The sequence below is a fragment of the Phascolarctos cinereus genome, unplaced genomic scaffold (assembly GCF_003287225.1).
Source record: "Phascolarctos cinereus isolate Bilbo 61053 unplaced genomic scaffold, phaCin_HiC Scaffold_4;HRSCAF=312, whole genome shotgun sequence".
Taxonomy (NCBI): Eukaryota; Metazoa; Chordata; class Mammalia; order Diprotodontia; family Phascolarctidae; genus Phascolarctos; species Phascolarctos cinereus.
Window position 1 is genome coordinate 371835706 of NW_027555847.1, and position 18869 is coordinate 371854574.

Consider the following 18869-nt stretch of genomic DNA (forward strand, 5'->3'; position numbering starts at 1 on the left):
TCAAGGAAATTCTTAGTTTATTGGCAACATTTCCTCCTCAAACATAAAGCTTAAAAAATGTGCTAAACAGTAGAGAATTGTAAGAATAACAAAAAAAGCGTCCAATTTTTTTTAAAATATGGAGTAGAGAAGTAGAGTAGAGGAATATAAAAACACAGCTTGCTAGCAAGAAGTTGTTACAGAAAAGTACAAAGCTTTTAAAAGACATTTTATTTAATGTACAATTTCTGCAAATGAACTTTTAACATATTTTCATTTTTATCCCACTCACCCCTTTTAAGAAAGCAAAAAGATTTAGAATTCCCAAATCCATTTTGCATGGAATTTTCAGTGAAAGCAAATCAATATTTCAAAAAGACTACTGGCCTTTCTTGAGTCTACTTGGACTTAACTGATTTCAAAATAGCGTGGGACTATTACATGCTCACTGTTACAGGATACAATGTTGCACTTAACCTAATTTCTTTATTGGCAATTTGGCAAAATTTGCTGGCTAAATTAAAACACTGAAAAATCTCAGCCAGATTAAAGGACTGGAAATTTTTTAATAGATGAATTATCTTAATCTATACATTTAAATGTTAAGACTTATCTATTTAGTTTATCTGCAGAGTGCTCATTTCAATACTGACATAAAATAATTTTGATGCACATCAAAAGATCAGAGAACCAAGCACTATTTCATCACTGGAGATAGATGTCTTATTGTAACTTTCTAACTTATTAATGTGTCAGTGTCTGAACATGTATAATTTCAGATACAAAATATAAGCGCTGCAATTGCAGTCCTTTGCATACACCTCTTTAAAAGTGAAATTTCAGGAATTTAACCACAAAATAAACAAGAAAGAAGTTAAGTAGGTGACTAGGATTTTAGAAAAGTTAGATACAGTAGACCTTTGGAGAAAACTCAATGTGGGTAGAAAGGAAAAGTGAAATTTCAGGATTGGGAACTTTAAAGCTCCTATAACCGGGCTCCTATAAAACGGACCCCATTATTGTTAGTGAATTCAACAGTATATGGTACAACGAAATCACCCCGGGGCAAATAAAAGCTCAGAGGGCTAAAAGGAACAGAATATGGATAATATCTGAATAGAGTGTTAGAAAAGAATTCCTCACATCTGCTGTGGAGTGGCAACTGTAAATTACTTTTAGTTTAAAACTGCTGTTACTGACTTCAACCTATAGATAACACATAACAACCATTACACATTAATCCTGAAACAGCCAATCTGAGTTCACAGGACTTATTTCTTAAGGTCTTCAAATTTGGTGTTATAGAGTAATGCAAATTGTCAGAAGACAATAATAATATAATGAAAAATCGGTGCTTTCTCAGCTTACTCCTCTCTGCTAAGTGAAAAATGGTTGTCATATTTAATGAGTCTTTTCCTAAACAAATACAAATGAAATACCTTGTAGTTAGATGTATTTTCAGGAAACCTTCTGAACCAATATCTTCAATTCAAACGAGTTACATTTATTCTCAGACTAACACCTTAAATTTAAGTGAACTTACAGATTGTAAACACTAAGCATAGCAAAAATAGATGAAAAGTCATTTTATGTAAAAACATCATTTGAATTGGTAGTTTAAAAATATCTAAATTACAGAAAACCATTCACAGTATAGAACTTAAAACTCATACCACACTTTATACTTTAAGCATTTTAACCAAAGTCTCAAACTCATATACTTTTCCCATTATACTGTAAATTAATCTTCTCTTTACCTGGGGACAGGAGATCATAAAAGCAATCCTTCCCTTATTCGTATGTAAGTGCTCCATTTGGCCTACACTATACCCGGCATCAGATTATAACATTCTTTCACTCTGTACTATGGAACCATTTCTGACAAATCAACAATGGTTCTAGTTTCTCCTTTCTTCTATAAAGTGCAACTATTTCTCAGTTGCTTTTCAAATTAATTACATTTTTCCCAGACATAACCTCCTAGTTTATTTCCAGTTTGTTTCCAATCTGTTTTTCTGTGTTAATATTTTCAGCTGGTGTGCAACTACTGTTGAGTCAATTTAGAAAGTGCCAATTCCTGAGTAGCACATACAACACTAATAAGAATCAGAACATGAATTTGTAATCATAATCACATGACATTAGCAAACTTCTACTGTTAAGAAAAAATAAAATTCTCTTAAATTTTCTCTCACCATAAGAGACACTGATGTCTAGCAGCTTTAAAGATACCATGTTACTTAAGATTTTAATTTTTTTAACTTACACTACCAAGTTTTATTTTTCCTAACATTTTCTTGAAAACATATTACCAAATGCGTAAGCCATTTTCCCCCAAAACAAGAAAACACAAAGCTTACTGCTTTAATTGAGATATGTATGAAGGCATTCATTAAATATATTCATTTTATTTCTATACAGTGAAGATACAGTATTGGACATATTTACCAAGAATATAAAATTAGCTTTCTAATTCATAGCTCCTGGCTTCAAAAAACAATAGCTGCAAGATATCTGTTTAATACTACATTAGAACTTCAAATTATTACAATTTCATGGATAGGATCATTTTAAAGGCTTATTTATTTTAAATGAAGATCAATGAGGAAAAAAAAGTTAAAATGCTTTATCTCCAAACACAAAAAAATGCACAAGTGTGGACCTAATTTACTTACTTCACAGGAAATGGATTTATAAAACACAGATTTCTAAGTGTTGAATAATTAATGCATTAATGCATTGTTTTAAAAAAATCTCCTATACAGCCCTATTATATAAGGGGGATCAAATGAAAGTTTTCTGAGATTCAAAAAACATTTAATCATACTTGGAATTAGCATCAATCCACCTTTCAACAACTCTTTCTACTGAAGAAATGAAACAAAGAATATGAATAAAGAGATTCCCCTCCTAAAAGCCACTACAACATTTTTCTATAATGTTAAAGCACATGAATGTTTTGGAGAAAATCAAATAACATATATTTGAAATGAGATTATAAAGTTCCATATCGACCAAAATGTATACTTCCAATTATTGTTTTTAAAACCTGGAACTCTTGTTTGGAATTACCTCCAAAAAGCAGTTTAAAAGGAAGAAAATTAATCTCATTATTTTATACTCACACTTAAATTCCCACCTGCAAGAGATACTACCCATCTCCATAACCCACCTTCTTTATCAGACTTACCTCTCAACAATTTTTGGCTATTTCTAAAACTTAAATCCACCTCAAAGGATGAAGATTTTAGTAAAAAAAAAAACAATCAATCAAACAAACAAAAAACCCCCAAAAAACAAAACATCCAGTACTTTGAAAATAATTTGGAGTTCTAAAAATGTTGTGAGGAATGGCAGAGCAGTTGGAGGAAGCTCATAGATTCCCAAAGTGATGACTGTGAAGGTGACAAAACATTTATCTGAATAATTTATGAATATATGGTACATTATATTAAGTCCTCTACTATATTACATCACCTTCTTAAGGAATCACTTGAAATCCAAGAACATGGAAGTCCTGTAAACTATACTTGTTTCTGAATATAACTTCAAGATTGAGCAATTAATTAGGGTGCTGAGAATTACAAACCAAAATTACCTACGTAAAATTAAAAAAAGAAAAAGGTCTGATTACATTTTTGGTGTATTTTTCAATAGACTAGCCAACCATTTCTTTAGTTTTTCTAAGCTACTACTAGCTCCCATTCCACTATACCAATATAATGTTTTAGGCCATATAGAGAAAATAATTATTACAGTAAACTTTTCCTATCTCACAACTTAGTCTGTCAGAGATTTAAAAAGTCTGTGGTTAAAAGCAGCTGAATTAAAGAGATAACATTTTGGATACCAGGAAAAGCTTTCTTCTATACTTTAGATAAATGTAGATTTTTCTAATTAAAAGGATTTCTTACTTCCAGTTAGAATTCAAAATCTGTTATTCACATCCACAGGAGTGAATTTTAAATAATCCTGAAGGAACTGGCTGGGAGAAGATTATTACTTATAATGGCAGAAGTAACTTTACTTTGGCAGTCAGCAGTGAATGGGAATACAAAAAAACACATATTTAAAAATATATATATATCTTAAACATATATGGTGTGGTATGTGCTCCAAGTTTCTATCAGACATTATAGTCATTTGAAATTTTTTTTTAAATCCATTAACAATGTAGGTGATGTATTCTATCACAAATAAGATTTGTAGATACATGGGGAAATAAGTCAAGCAAAATGGAGTAAGCCAGCAAAATATGGGGAAAAAAACTGCAATTCTCAAATGTTTTCTCTACTTGGTCTGGAAAAAACGAGGACCCTGGAAGATCCCTGCAGCTTAGCAAGTGTTCTTTTAGAAGGAAAGCTTCTATTCAGATATTTTGGGAGGTTGTGATGCAAATTCAGGCCATTCATATACATCTGGCAGCAAGCAATCATAGTCACTTCGCCAGATTCTTGATCTAATATACTCGGTCTTGTTTTCTGGTTCTGGGTAACGGAAAGCCATCTTCTTGGCATATAGATATTCTGTGATCTAAAAGATAAATAATATTACTATGCAGTTTTCATGTATTAACAAAAAGTAAAGGCAGTACACAATAAGTTATTTAAATTAATTGGTTAAGTTTTAGTTCTTCTTGGTTCAAAGTAGAATTTACTTTTATTTTTCAATTGTTATTCGTTTCCTTCCAGAGACGGAAAAAAATTAAAATTATTTCTCTTATACTTCCGTATGCAAAATGTGAGTAATAATGTTTATTTTATGACAAATACTTTTCTTATCCAGAGCTTAGTTTTCTAGAAACTTAAAACATCTTGAATAGCAAAACAAAAAGTAAATGCCCAAGAAAAACAAAAACAAATAAGCAAAGAAGAAAGAAGCACTCTGTCTGGCATCAAAGGACCTACTCCTGAGCAACAGTAAAGTAGTTGGGAAAAGCAGACGATCCAATGCAATAAAACTGGCTGGTCTGACGTACAGGTGCCAATCAGTTAGCAAGTATTTATTAAGTATGTCTGACATGAAGGAAACTGTGCTAGATGCCAATGGTATAAAGATGAAAGATGAAAAGGTCTCTGTCCTCAAGGAGTTTGTGTTCTATGTGGGAAAATAGCATGTTTATTGGTTAAGTAAATACAAAATACACAAAAAGTAAATACACTGGAAGATAAAAGAGCTAGGGCTACAACTAAGGATCACCTACTTAGTGAAATTAAGCATAATACTTCAAAGTAAAAAAGGTTATTCAATGAAATAGGATTTTAAGCTTTTATTAAGAGAAGACCAGAGTTGAACAAACAATTTGATCTCCAATATCAAGAACCAAGAGAAGTCTAAAAAGTTAAAAAGGGGGAAGAAAACATAAGGGATTCAATGGACCCGAAATGTTTACAACCCAACATGAGATGATACTTGTAATTCTTAAAAATTGTACCATTAATAGTACAGCTAGAAGGAATATACATAGAGGGTATGGGTATAAGGTGAATTTGAGGGAATGATATAAAAAATAATTAAAGGATGAGAAAGAGGAGCACACTGGGTGCAGAAGGAAGGAAGAGGTAGAATGGAGTAAATTCTTTCACATGAAGAGGCACAAAAAAACCTATTACGGTGGAGGGAATGATGAGAGGGTGGGTAGTAGGCATTCCTTGAACCTTACTCTCAAAGACGGAATAACATACATAATTAGTTGAATATAGAAATTTATCTTACCAGGTAGATAGGGGAGGGGAAAAGATTAAGTAAAGGAGGTGGGAACTGACAGAAGACAGGGCAGACCAGGGGTGGCAGTAAACAGAAGCAAAATGCTGTTGAGGAATGAAAAAGTGAAAGGAGAGAGAGCGCAAACAGGAGGAAGAATAGGATAGAGGGAAATACACAGTTACTAATCATAACTGTGAATGTGAATGTGATGAACTCTCCCATGTAACGGAAGTGGATAGCAGGGTGGATTAAAAACCAGAATCCTACAATATGTTGTTTACAAGAAACACACTTGAAGCAGAGAGACACACACAGAGCAAAGGTAAAGAGCAGAATCTATTATGCTTCAGCTGAAGTAAAAAAAGCATGGGTAGCAATCCTGATTTTAGACAAAACAAAAGCAAAACTAGACTTAATCAAAAGAGACAAGAAAGGAAACTTCACCTTGCTAAAAGGTCCTATAAACAATGAAGTAATATCACTACTAAACATATACGCACCAAGGGGAATAGCATCCAAATTCTTAAAGGAGAAGTTAAGTGAGTTAAAGGAAGAAATAGACATAAAATTATATTAGGGGAGGACCTTGACAGTCTCCTCTCAGAACCTGAGAAATCCAACCAAAAAATAAAGAAGAAAGAAACTAAGCCTCGAGGTGAAGAGAATATTAGAAAAGTTAGATATGACAGACCTCTGCAGAAAATTTAATGGGAATAGAAAGGAATATACCTTTTTCTCAGTAGCACATGGAACCTACACAAAAATTGACCATGTGCTAGGGTATAAAAAAGCTTAAAATCAAACGTAGAAAGGAAGGAATACTAAATATATTCTTTTCAGACCATAATGCGGTAAAAATTACAGTCTACAAAGGGCAGTGGAAAGATGGGTTAAAATTAATAATCTAATCTTAAAGAATAAGTGGGTCAAAGAACAAATCATAAAAACAATAATTTCATTAAAAAGAATGACAAAAATGAGAAAACATCCCAAAATTTACGGGATTCAGCCAAAGCAGTATTTAGGGGAAAATTTATTTCTCTAAATTCTTATATCAGCAAAATAGAGAAAGAGCAGATCAATGAAATAGGTATGCAACTAAAAAACAAAAAAGAAAAAGAAAAAGAACAAATTAAAAATCCCCAATTAAACACCAAATTGGGATCCTGAAAATCAAAGGTAAGATTAATAAAACTGAAAATTAAAAAAAGAAACTATTGAGCTAATAAATAAAACTAGGAGCTGGTTTTATGAAAAAACAAAAAACCAAAAACAAACAACAAAAAACCCCCAAATACACAGTAAGATAGATAAGCCATTGGTTAATTTGATTAAAAAAAAAAAAAAGAAAACCAAATATCCAATATCAAAAATAAAAAGGGTGAAATCACCACCAACAAAAAAATCAAAGCAATCATTAAGAAATATTTTGCCCAATTACATGCCAATAAATCAGACAATCTGAGCAAAATTGATGAATTTATGAAATTATAAATTAATTAGATTAACAGATCAGGAAATAGAATGCTTGATAACCACATCTTAGAAAAAGGGATTGAACAGGCCATTAATGAACTCTAAATCTCCAGAGCCAGATGGATTCACAAGTGAATTCCACCAAACATTTAAAAAAATATTCTAATATTATATAAACTATTTGGAAAAATAGGCAGAGTCCTTCCAAACTCCTTTTACGACACAAATATGGTACTGATACCTAAACCAGGAAGAGCTAAAAGAGAGAAAGAAAATGATAGACCAATTTCCCTAATGAATATTGATGCAAAATTTTTGAACAAAATATTAGCAAGATGATTATTATTATGACTGGGTGAGATTTATACCAGAAATGCAGGGTTAGTTCAATATTAGGAAAACGATCAACATAACTGACCATAACAGTAACAAAACCAACAGAAATCACATGATTATCTCAACAGATGCTGAAAAGGATTTTGACAAAATACAGCACCCATTCTTATTAAAAACATTACAGAACACAGGAATAAAGGAAATGTTCCTTAAAATAATAAGCAGTATCTATCTAAAACCATCAGCAAGCATAATTTGTAATGGGGATAAGCTAGAAGCTTTCCCAATAAGATCAGGGGCAAAGCAAGGATGCCCATTATCACCACAATTATTCAATATAGTATTAGAAATGTTAGCTACAGCAATAAGAGAAGAAAAAGGAATTAGAAGAGGCTGAGGAAACAAAACTATCACTCTCTGCAGATGATATGAGGGTATACTTAGAGAACCCTGGAGTATCAACTAAAAAACTACCTGAAATAATTAACAACTTTAGCAAAATTGCAGGACATAAGATAAACCCACATAAATCATCAGCATTTCTTTATATGACCAACAAAGCCCAGCAGTAAGAGAAAGAGAAATTTCATCAAAAAAATATGAAAACAGTATAAAACACTTGGGAGTCTACCTTGCCAAGACAAACCCAGGAACTACATGAATGCAATTATAAAACACTTTTCACACAAAGTCATATCTAAACAATTGGAAAAATATCAACTGTTCATGTGTAGGTCATGCCAACATAATAAAAATGACAATTCTACCTAAGTTAATTTACTTGTTCAGTGCCATGCCAATAAAACTACCAAAATTATCTTATAGAACTAGAAGAAATAACAACAAAATTCATCTGGAAGAACAAAAGCTCAAAAATATCAAGGGAATCAATGAAAAACCTGTGAAGGAGGGTGGCTTAGCTTTACCAGATCTCAAATTGTACTGTAAAACAGTAATCATCAAAACAATCTGGTACTGGCTAAGAAATAGAGTGGTAGATCAGGGGAACAGATTAAGTATACAAGGTACAGTAGTAAATGACCATAGTAACCTAGTGCTTGATAAACCCAAAGACTCCAGACTTTGGCTAAGAACTCACTCTTTGACAAAAATGGCAGGGAAAACTGGAAAACAATAGGGCGCTAACTAGGTATAGACCAATATCTCACACCATATACCAAGATAAGGTCAAAATGAGTACATGATTTAGACATAAAGGGTGAACACCAGAAGCAAATCAGAAAAGCAAGGTGTAGTTTACCTGTCAGATCTATGGAGAGGGGAAGAATTCATGACCAAACAAGAGATATAGAACATTATGAAATATAAAATAGATAATTTTAATTCCATTAAATTAAAAAGCTTTTGCACAAACAAAATCAATGCAATCAAGATTAGAAGGAAAGCAGAAAGCTGGGAAACAATCTTTACAGCAACTGTTTCTGATAAAGGTCTCATTTCTCAAACATATAGAGAACCAAGTCAAACTTATAAGAATATAAGCTATTCCCTAATTGATAAAGGGTATTAACAAGCAGTTTTCATGTGAAGAAATCAAAGCTATCTATAGGTACATGAAGAAGTGTTCTAAGTCACTGCTGATTAGAGAAATGCAAATTAAAACTCTGAGGTACCACCTCACACCTATCAGATTGGCTAATATATCAGAAAAGGAAAATGATAAATGTTGGCGATGATGTGGGAAAACTGGGACACTAATGCACTGCTGGTGGAGTTGTGAACTGATCCACCCATTCTGGAAAGCAATTTGGAGCCATGCCCAAAGAGGAACCAAACTGTGCATACCCTTTGATCCAGCAATACCGCTACTACAACTGTATCCTAAAGAGATCATAAAAAATGGAAGAGGACCTACATGTACAAAAATGTTCATAGCAGCCCTTTTCATAGTGGCTAAATACTGGAAACCGATGGGATGTTCATCAACTGGGGAAGGAGTGAACAAGATGTGGCATATGAATGTAACAGAACACTACTACTGTTCAATAAAAAACGAACAGGCAGATTTCAGAAACACCTGGAAAGACGCAAAGTGAAACAAGCAGTCTCCACAGTATCAACAACATGGTGTAATGATCAACTATGAATGCCTAAGCTCTTCTCAGCAACACAAAGATCCAAGATAATTACAAAGTAAAATGCTATCTACATCCAGACAAAGAACTGATGGATTCTGAATGCAGATTGAAACACACTTTTTTTCACTTACTTCATTCTTTTTTGTTGTTTTTTTCCCTTTTGATCTGTTTCTTCTTTAACAACTGTGACTAATATGGAAATGTTTTACATGATAGCACAAGTGTAAGTTACATCAAACCATTTACTGTTTTAGGTCAGGGAGGGAGGGAGAAAAATTTTGAATTCAAAATCTTGTAAAAATGTATACTACAAATTGTCTTGAAATGTAATTGGGAAAAAAAATACTGCTTTTTAAAAAAAAACCTAAATACAAAGTAATTTGGAGGTGTAGACAGACACTGGCTGCTGGAAGGAATTGGACAGGATTCATGCAGGAAATAGTTCTTAAGTTGAGTGTTGAATGATTCTTCAAGGTATAGATGAGAAAGGAGAGTCTTCCAGCCTGTGAAAAGGCATAAAAGTAGATAGTGTGTTTGGGGAACAGCAAATTAGGCTGGAATGTACAGTGTATGAAAGGGAATATTGTGTAGTAAGTCTAGAAAGGTAACTGGCGCCAGACTGTGAAGATCTTTGACAAATATTTAGAGGGAAATCTATATTCGATCCTACAGGCAAGAAAATCAGTGAAGGTTTCTGAGCAAGGGTGTGACATGATGAAAAATACCACCTGGACAGCTGTGTGGGAGCAGAGAGATTAAAGAGGAGGGTATTGCAAGTCTAGGCAAGTGGTGACAGGGATAGCTGCAATATGAGCAGAGAGAAGGGGACAGGAGTTATTGAGGAGACAAAGAGGATGCTACAGTTGCAAATCTAGATGAATGGAAGGAGGGTAGTGTCCTTGACAAAAATAGTGAAGAATGTTGATTTTGGGGGGTGGGAAGGATGAGATCTATTTTGAATATGTTGAGTTTGATATGCACATAGTAATACAGTTCTTATAAAACATAAAAAATCCCAAACCAGAAAAGCCAAATATCAAGAAACATGGCACCAATGTTATGAAGCATGGGAAGAGTGAGTGAAACACCAAGGAAAATAAAAAGAAGAGAGCAATAAATAGAAACAGTAGGATTTAGATGAAGCTCCTAGCAGATGTGATGGCTGCAAGAAATTATGAAGCAGAGTGGGGATGAAGTCAAGTGCCAATAATGAAAAGAAAAATGAATCAACCCATAACACTTCAGTTGCCTCAAAGTGTTTCCATTGTGTTGTACTTAAGGCATATTACTTGTACTACTGTATCTGCAGCTTTTGTGTTTAGTAAAGTATGACCCACTTCAGTAGCTTCTACAGACATCAGTATATTCAGACAATACTGTGCTGAAGGAGCACCAACCATGGTAACAGAGTGGTGCAGCAGAAGGCTGAATCATAAAGAGTAAGTACAGGAGCAGAACAAGTACAGCCCAGGCGTCATCTTACAACACGGCCTCAAAACTTCTTCTGATGAGTATATCAGAAAATGTTCTTATCTGCCCCAATTCAAACAGAAAAGGCAAAAAAAAAAATTTTAGGGAGAAGTTGAAAATGACTTCCCCCCCCCAATAGGTGGTTTTGGCACTTAAAAGAAATAGATATTTCATAATACTGGTGAAAAACTGCAGTAAACTATGAAACAATTTTATGTTTTTCAGAAGGCTCTTTTCTAAACACTTTACAAACCTGGTTTATTTTGGTTAAGTTTGCAAGTCTTACTCTGTCAGGTACTAATGAATCAAGTGCATGATTTTGAACAGAATAAAAACATGCTGCTTCTGTATGTGCTAATGACACAAATTCTATAAAACAAAAACTTTTATAAAGAGAAAATTTCATCTTCTAGAACTGCCTAAAGGTTTCACAAATTTATCTTTTATATAGAGAGGATAAGCAAATATGTAGACAAAGATATGTTTAAATGACTGACTCTGTCATCGTTAAAGTGCGATCACTTACTTATTTCACCAAAGCACCAAAGTAACCGAAACATCATTTTGGAACTAATGGCTCACTTGAGAAATTCAAAGTAATATTATAAGACATTATAGAATTAAACTTGAAGAAACAGACTTTTATATCATCTCTTCCTGCCCCCGTATTTTTTCTCATTGACATAAACTACTTTATTTAGACTCATTACAGAAGAAAATTATGAGAAAATTGTTTCATCATGGAGGCATCATGACACATGCTATCATATTAATAAATTAATAAACATGCAATTTTATAGAAAAATGTTTAAGACCTACAGTGTGAAAGACTAGGTTCTAAAGATGGAAAGATGAAAAACAAAATAGTCCTTGTCACCAAGGAGCCTTAAGTTTAAAAGGTGGGGAAAAAATGCATAAATATACATATGATGTGAGCTAGATAAGGACAAAGAAGGGGCCTAGCAAAGGCACTATAAAAAAATATGAGAAAGATATCACTACATTTGAAATGGGTCTTGAGAAAATAGAAAGATTTCACCAGGAAGAGATGCAGAAGGAAATTCCAGCCAGAGGGGATGGCCTGCTTGAAATCACGTTAGAAAGGTAAGGATGAAATGAGGGAATAGCTATTGGTCTGGTCTGGCTGGAATACAGAGTGGGTGAAGTGTAGAATCAAATAGAAATTGAAAGGTCAGTCAAAGCCAGTTTATGGATAGCCTTAAATGTCAGGCTTCATTTTAGAGGTAAAGAGGAGCCAATGAAGGTTTTTGAGCAAGGGAGTTACACCTATATATCAGAAAGTTTATTCTGGAAGTGGTGTGAAAGATATACCAGAGAAGGAAGGGAATAGAGTAGGGAGACCATTTAGGAAGTTATTATAACAGTCAGAGAATCATAAGATTATCGTGCTAGGACTGGAAAGAACTTCAAGAGGCCATCTAATCCAATCTTCACATTTACAGGTGAGGAAACAAATCTAGTGAGGTGAAATGATTTGTCCAAGGTCACAAAGGTGATCAAAGATGGGATGTGGACTTCTTTCCTCTTAGGAAGGATGTTGACTCCAAAGCCAATGGCTGTGCTATCACCTCCTCATCTAGGTGGGGTGTGAGGAGGGCCTGGACTGCAGCAACGGCAGAGGAGGAGGAGAAGACAGTCCTGACTAAAGACGGGGAAGAGCAAGGCAGAATCAATATCATGTGGCATCTGACTGGATATGTGGAGGAAGAGGGAAAACCAAGGAAGACTATAAGGGCTGGAGTATAAGTGATGGGGAAGGCAGTGACACCTTTAAGTTTTGGAAAAGCTTCAATTTTGTGCATGTTGAGTTCGAGGCACCAAGAAGATACACAGTTAGAAATATTTTTTGCTATCTTATGGAATAACTTCTATTTGGTATATTCTAATTTTTAGAGATTCTATTATTTCTTGATGTCTATTCTAGTTTTCAGAATGGGTAAGAGTTACTACTTTCTCTTCTAAGCTATTTATTTGCCTTCTAATTGTTTCCTCAGCACAGTTAGGTTGCACAATGGATAGAGTGCTGGGCATGGAGTCAGGAAGACTCATCTTCCTGAGTTCAAATCTGGCCTCGGATACTAATTAGCTGTGTGACTCTGGGCAAGTCACTTAACCCTGCTTGCCTCAGTTTCCTCATCTGTAGAATGAGCTGGAGAAGGAAATGGCAAACCACTCTAGTATCTCTGCTAAGAGAACCCCAAATGGGGTCATGAAGAGTCACTCACAACTGAAACAACTCAACAAAAACAAATCTTTCCTCTAGAGTTTCTATTTATAATTTTTAACGTCTTGCTTAATTTCTTCTAAGTATTCATGTAGTCATTGTGGAAAATCTATTCCCTCTCTGAGTCTCTGCATGCAATTCTTACAGAATTGCTTGATTTCCTTTGGGGCATCTCTAGATTTGTAATGATTTTTGGTACTGGACTTAGTAATTTTTTATATTTTGATTTACTCAGATCTCTGGCTTTAATTCTTGAGTTGGGGTTTTATGCCAGGATTAGGCTCTACTCTGCCATCCCCATCACTGTATTTTTGAGTGGCGTAGGTGGTGCTCTTTGGTCTTGCCCAAGGTCACCTGGGTTTCTGCCCTGAATTCTACCTCCCAAGGCTAGTAAACTACTCTGAATATTTAAGGAGCCCTTTTAGGACAGTGTGAACTGGTTAATAACTTCCTGGATCTGGGGTTCTGAGCTGAGTGCTGCCGAGTCATATAAGTCACTACTGATACTATCCAGCATTTACAAAGTTCCTACCCCAGGGCTTTCTCCAGGGAGCTCTCTGCTCTTTCCTTTTGGCCAGAAGAGTTCTCTCATAAAGCTTTTGTAGTGATGGGAAAGTAGGTATATGGAACTGTAGTTATTGATATTTTTTGGATTACTTTTTTTTTTAAGGCATTTGGGGTTAAGTGATTTGTCCAGGGTCACACAGCTAGTTAAGTGTCAAATGTTTGGTCTGAGGCTGCATTTGAACTCAGGTCCTCCTGACTTCAGGGCTGGTGCTGTATCCAATGCACCACCTAGCTGCCCTTGCAGTAAGTTTTTCTGATAAAAGTCTTATTTCTAAGATAGATATGGAACTCATTCAAATTTATAAGATTAAGAGATATTCTCCATTAGATGATCAAAAGATACGAATAGGAAGTTTTCAAAGGAAGACATCCAGGCTATCAACAACCATACCAAAAAAATGCTTCAAATCACTAATAATTAGAGAAATGGAAATTAGCAACTCTGAGATCCATTTCACACCTATCAGACCAGCAAAGAGGACAAAAGAGGAAAATGACAAATATGTCATCTTTCTAACTTTGAAAACAAAGTTCTTAAAAAGTATGAAAATCTTTTAGTTTTTGTGTTCACTCACTGATAGGCCATCTTCCCACAATGTCAGATTCACAGATTACATAAAGTAGTATGTTTTATTGATTACTTACTTTAATAGCAATGTTAATTGAAACTTCCTGAATATTAGAGAGTTGTGGGTAAAGTCTTCCCTGGGCTAGCTCCTTTTCTGTCAATTGTTCTGTCAATGCCTACAGAGAAAAAAAGTATATAAGCACAAGCATTATTTTATATCAGAATCATCACAGGTACCTGATGAGAGGTTACAAAGAGTTATTATGGGAAATTAAATACCACAGACATATGAAAAACATAATTACACAAAAAAAGAAAGGAGTAGTTTGTATACTTAGTGTTAAAAATCTACCCAGCAAATATGTCAAAAGATCATATTCTGAAATTACAAGAAACCTCAAAGACCATCTATTCTAACTTGTAATTTTATAGGTAAGGAAGCTGAGATCTAGAGCTATAAAATGATTTATTTAAGCCCACACAGACAGCAAGTACCAGAACTAAGATTCAAAACAGGATTTGGCTCCAAATCCATTATTCTTTTCAGTATACAAGCTTGATATTACCACTAGACTTCAACAACTATTTCAAAATGAACATCTGTGGCCGTCCTCAAAAAATAAATCTTACTTTAGAATTTATGTTGTGGAGACTAGAATTCAAGTGACCCAAATACTTCAAGTAAAATCAGCAATGATTTTGAGGCATTTTTTTCTGTAGTCAAATGGAAAAATTCAGTATTATAAATGAAATGTGGTAAGATTTCTGGTTTAAAAAAAAAATTTAAGAAATACAGTTTTTAAAATTACTCTACAAAACGCACATCTTCCTGGTGGGTAAGCCAGAAAAGCCACAGGTATACTACTTTGACTGCCAGACTTATTTAACCTATTCTCTCTACTAGTATGAATAGCAACTTATCACATGTTCAAGTTCAATTCAGAAAGCATTTTTAAACACCTACTATATACACCAAGCAAAGAAACAGAAACTGGAAATACAGAGACAAAAATGAACTCTGCTTTCAAAACTTTCTACTGAGGGGGTGGGAATAGAAAAAGGGAATTGAGTTCAGCATCAATAAAGCAAACAGTTACCTTTTCAAAAGAAATTATTTTATTTTTAAAATTATTTTTTGAGGGTTACATTTTAAGTTCTAAACTGTCTCCCTCCCTCCCTCCCCAACTCTCTCCAGAAAAAAAAACATTTGGGGTGTGTGTGTGTGTGTGTGTGTGTGTGTGTGTGTGTGTGTGTGTGTGTAAAACACACTTCCATTTATTGGTTCTTTCTCTGGGGGTGGATAGCATGTTACTTTGTAGTTAATTTGTGTATTTATAATACTCAGAATATCTTAGTCACTTCACAGTTGTTTTCTGAAAAATATTACGGTTACTATATACAACCTTCTCTTGGTTCTGCTCATGGGAATTCTTCATTTATTTCATGCAAAGTCTTTCCATGTTTTTCTAAAATTATCCAGCTCATCATTTCTTACAGCACAGCAGTATTCCATTACAATCAGACACCACAACTTGTTCAGTCATTCTCCAACTAATGAGCATCCCCTCAATTTCTAGTTCTTTGTCACAACAAAGAATGCTGCTATAAATATTTTAGATCAAGTATGTTCTTTTCCATTTTCCCTGATCACTTTGGGAAACAGACCTAATAGTGGTATTGCTGGCTCAAAGGTTATATACAGTTTTATAACACTCTGGGCATAATTCCAGACTGTTCTCCAAAATGGCTGGATCAGTTCACAGTTCCATCAACAACATATGAGTGTCCCAATTTTTCCACACCCCTCCAAATTTGTCATTTTCCCCTTCCAAAACAGTTACCTTTGAAGCTTCTAGAAAGACTTGATCACTGATATGCCGAACACCACTAAGAATTACAGCTAGAGCCACACCTAGAATAAAACGTTAAAATAAATTATTCAGAAAATTCACCTCATATCACATGAAATTTTATGCTTTTCAAAGAGCTCAAATAAGCAATAATAATTATTTTTCATTTTATGAAAATTCCTTAGGTTAATAAAAAATGAAAACTCCACAGAATACTCAGTTCCTTCTGCTAATCCCCCAAATCCTGGCACGGTTTAAACAAATGAAAAACTGAACATTAATGTCAAAAATAATTACGTCAATATGTTTATGGTGATATCAAGCTTCACTAATAAAAAATGAGACACTATGGTAAAGCACAGAGAACATTCTTTGCATTCAAGTCAAGAGACAGGTTCACAATCTAACTCTATCATTTACTAGCTGTGCAATCGTGGGGTAATTACTACTCCTCTGTGAGCCTCAATTTTCCATTTGGAAAACAGGGATAATAAAATTTGCTCTGCCTGCAGCATAGGGTAGGTGTGAAAAATGCTCTTAGGTTTAGTCTTTTCTTTTCATGGTTCTTCTTGGTACAGGGCTGGGTCCCCTCAGTCAGAGGCCTAACACTGCCTTATGACGACTATCCCATATACTTCCTGAATTTGCATCTCTTACTAGCCAGGTTATGAACCAGGAAGTGGCTATTTGCCAAATAATCACCAAGTAGTTTAGGGATTTGGGGAACAAAGTCCTGGAATTCATCTGTCAAAATTCTCCATTACCGTTTCTGGTGGGGTAGGGGTGAGTGAAGATTCAAGTATCAGCCTACCCTTTCTCCTTGTTTATAATGATGCCTCCTTGGGCACCCTAATTATGTGAGATAATTTTCCCTAACTTTCCTTATCCTTTTCTCTCCACTCATGTATTCCTCTTCCCTTCTTTATCTATTCTCTTCAGATCATCAAGATATAACAGAACCATTCCCAGGCTTTGTCTATTTAGATTCCCTCTCTGACCCTTGATGATGATAGGGTTCAGTGGGGTCATATGTAACATCTCCCCATACTGAAATGTAAGTAGTTTATCCTTGTTTAGTCTTAATCATTGCTTGTTTACCTTTTAATGTTTTTCTTCACTCCTATGTTTGAACTTCAAAGTTTCTATACAGCTCTGGTCTTTTCAGCAGGAAGTCCTTTATCCCTCCTTCCTTCCTTCCTTCCTCTCTCCCCTCTTCTCACCCTGTAAGACAGTACTCAGTTTTGTGGGATAAGCTATTTTTGACTCTAAGCCTATTTCCTTTGCCTTCTGGAACAGCATATTCCAAGCTCTCTGTGCCTTTGGTGTGGTGACTGTGAAACTGTATGAGATACTAACTGTAGTGCCTCAGGACTTCAATTCTTTCTTTCTGGATGCTTGCAGGACTTTTTCTTTGCCCCGGAAATTCTGAATTTTGATTATAATATTTCTGGGAGTTTCCATTTTGGGGTTTAAGAGATGACCAATGGACTCTTTTCTATTTCCACTCTGCCTTCTGCTTCTAAGAGATCTGGGGAGTTTTCTTTCAGTTTTCTTACAATATTTTTGGCAATAACTTTCAGATAGTCCAGTGAATAATTTTTTTCCTCAATCTGTTTACCAGGTCAGTTCTTTTCACTATGAGATATGTTAAGTTTTTTTCTAGTCTTTTGACTTTGTTTTAATATTTGTTATCTCTTCATGGAATCATTTGTTTATATCTGGTCCATTATAATTTGTACTTCTTGTGCCAGCCTGTTAATTCCTGTTACAATTCTTCTAAAATTCTCATTTGTTTTCCAATTGTTTTCCTTTAGCACTCTCATTTTATTAACAAAACCTTTTTTCAATTCTTGCTTTATCTCTTCCAGGAATTCTAGTTGAATCTATGCCCAAGCTGTATTTTTCTGTGAAGTTTTCCTTGTCAGAGTTTTGGAGTCATTCTCTTCTCCTTGTGGGTTTGTGTCTTGAGCATCCCTGTCACTCTAATACCTCTTGATGGTTGGATTCTTTCTTGTTGTTGCTGTTTGCTCATGCTTCCAGCCTACTTCCTGACTTTGTGATTGATGTTAGGACTGGGCTCTGTACATTCTGGACAAGGTCTGAAGTGGTTCTGTTGCTGCTTTCAGTGTTGGGTTATTCCAGGATCTCAGGCACAGCTGAGGCTGAAGACCTGCAAGCTCCCAAAGGGGTCTGATCCAGGGCAAAGTCTGATTGCTGCCCCTCCCTGGTCCCAGCTCTTGAAGTTCGTGACTTGGGCTTAGGTCTGAGCAGAATTAGATTCTATGGGACTCAGGCCCTATCAGCCATCTGGAAAGTTGTGCTGGCTGCCCTTTGGTCTGGAACTCCTGCTCTAGTGGAGCCTCCTCTTCAGGTGGCAGAGCTACACTGCTGCTGCTTGCTTCTAAACCTGTCCTCTCTTTATACACAGTGCTAGATGTGTGGTGGGGTGAGGGTGGGAGGGGGAAATGGGGTAAGGGGAAAGGCCCCTTCATCTCTCCCTGGATCCATAACTTGGAAATGGATAGTGGGGACCAGTGTTACCAACTGGCACTTGTCCCTGTGGAGATGCTCCC

General features: G+C 35.0%; 1 protein-coding gene across 1 annotated transcript in view; it reads right to left on the reverse strand.

Moving 5' to 3' along the window:
- The window catches only part of ME2 (malic enzyme 2), an 85680-nt gene continuing 66811 nt past the window's right edge, over positions 1 to 18869 (reverse strand). The window contains exons 14-16 of the mRNA XM_020972322.2: positions 16288 to 16358; positions 14524 to 14622; positions 1 to 4512 (exon numbers count right to left, since the gene is read on the reverse strand). Coding sequence (XP_020827981.1) covers positions 4345 to 4512; positions 14524 to 14622; positions 16288 to 16358 — 338 coding nt within the window. The 3' untranslated portion in view covers positions 1 to 4344. The remainder of the gene's footprint in view (positions 4513 to 14523; positions 14623 to 16287; positions 16359 to 18869) is intronic.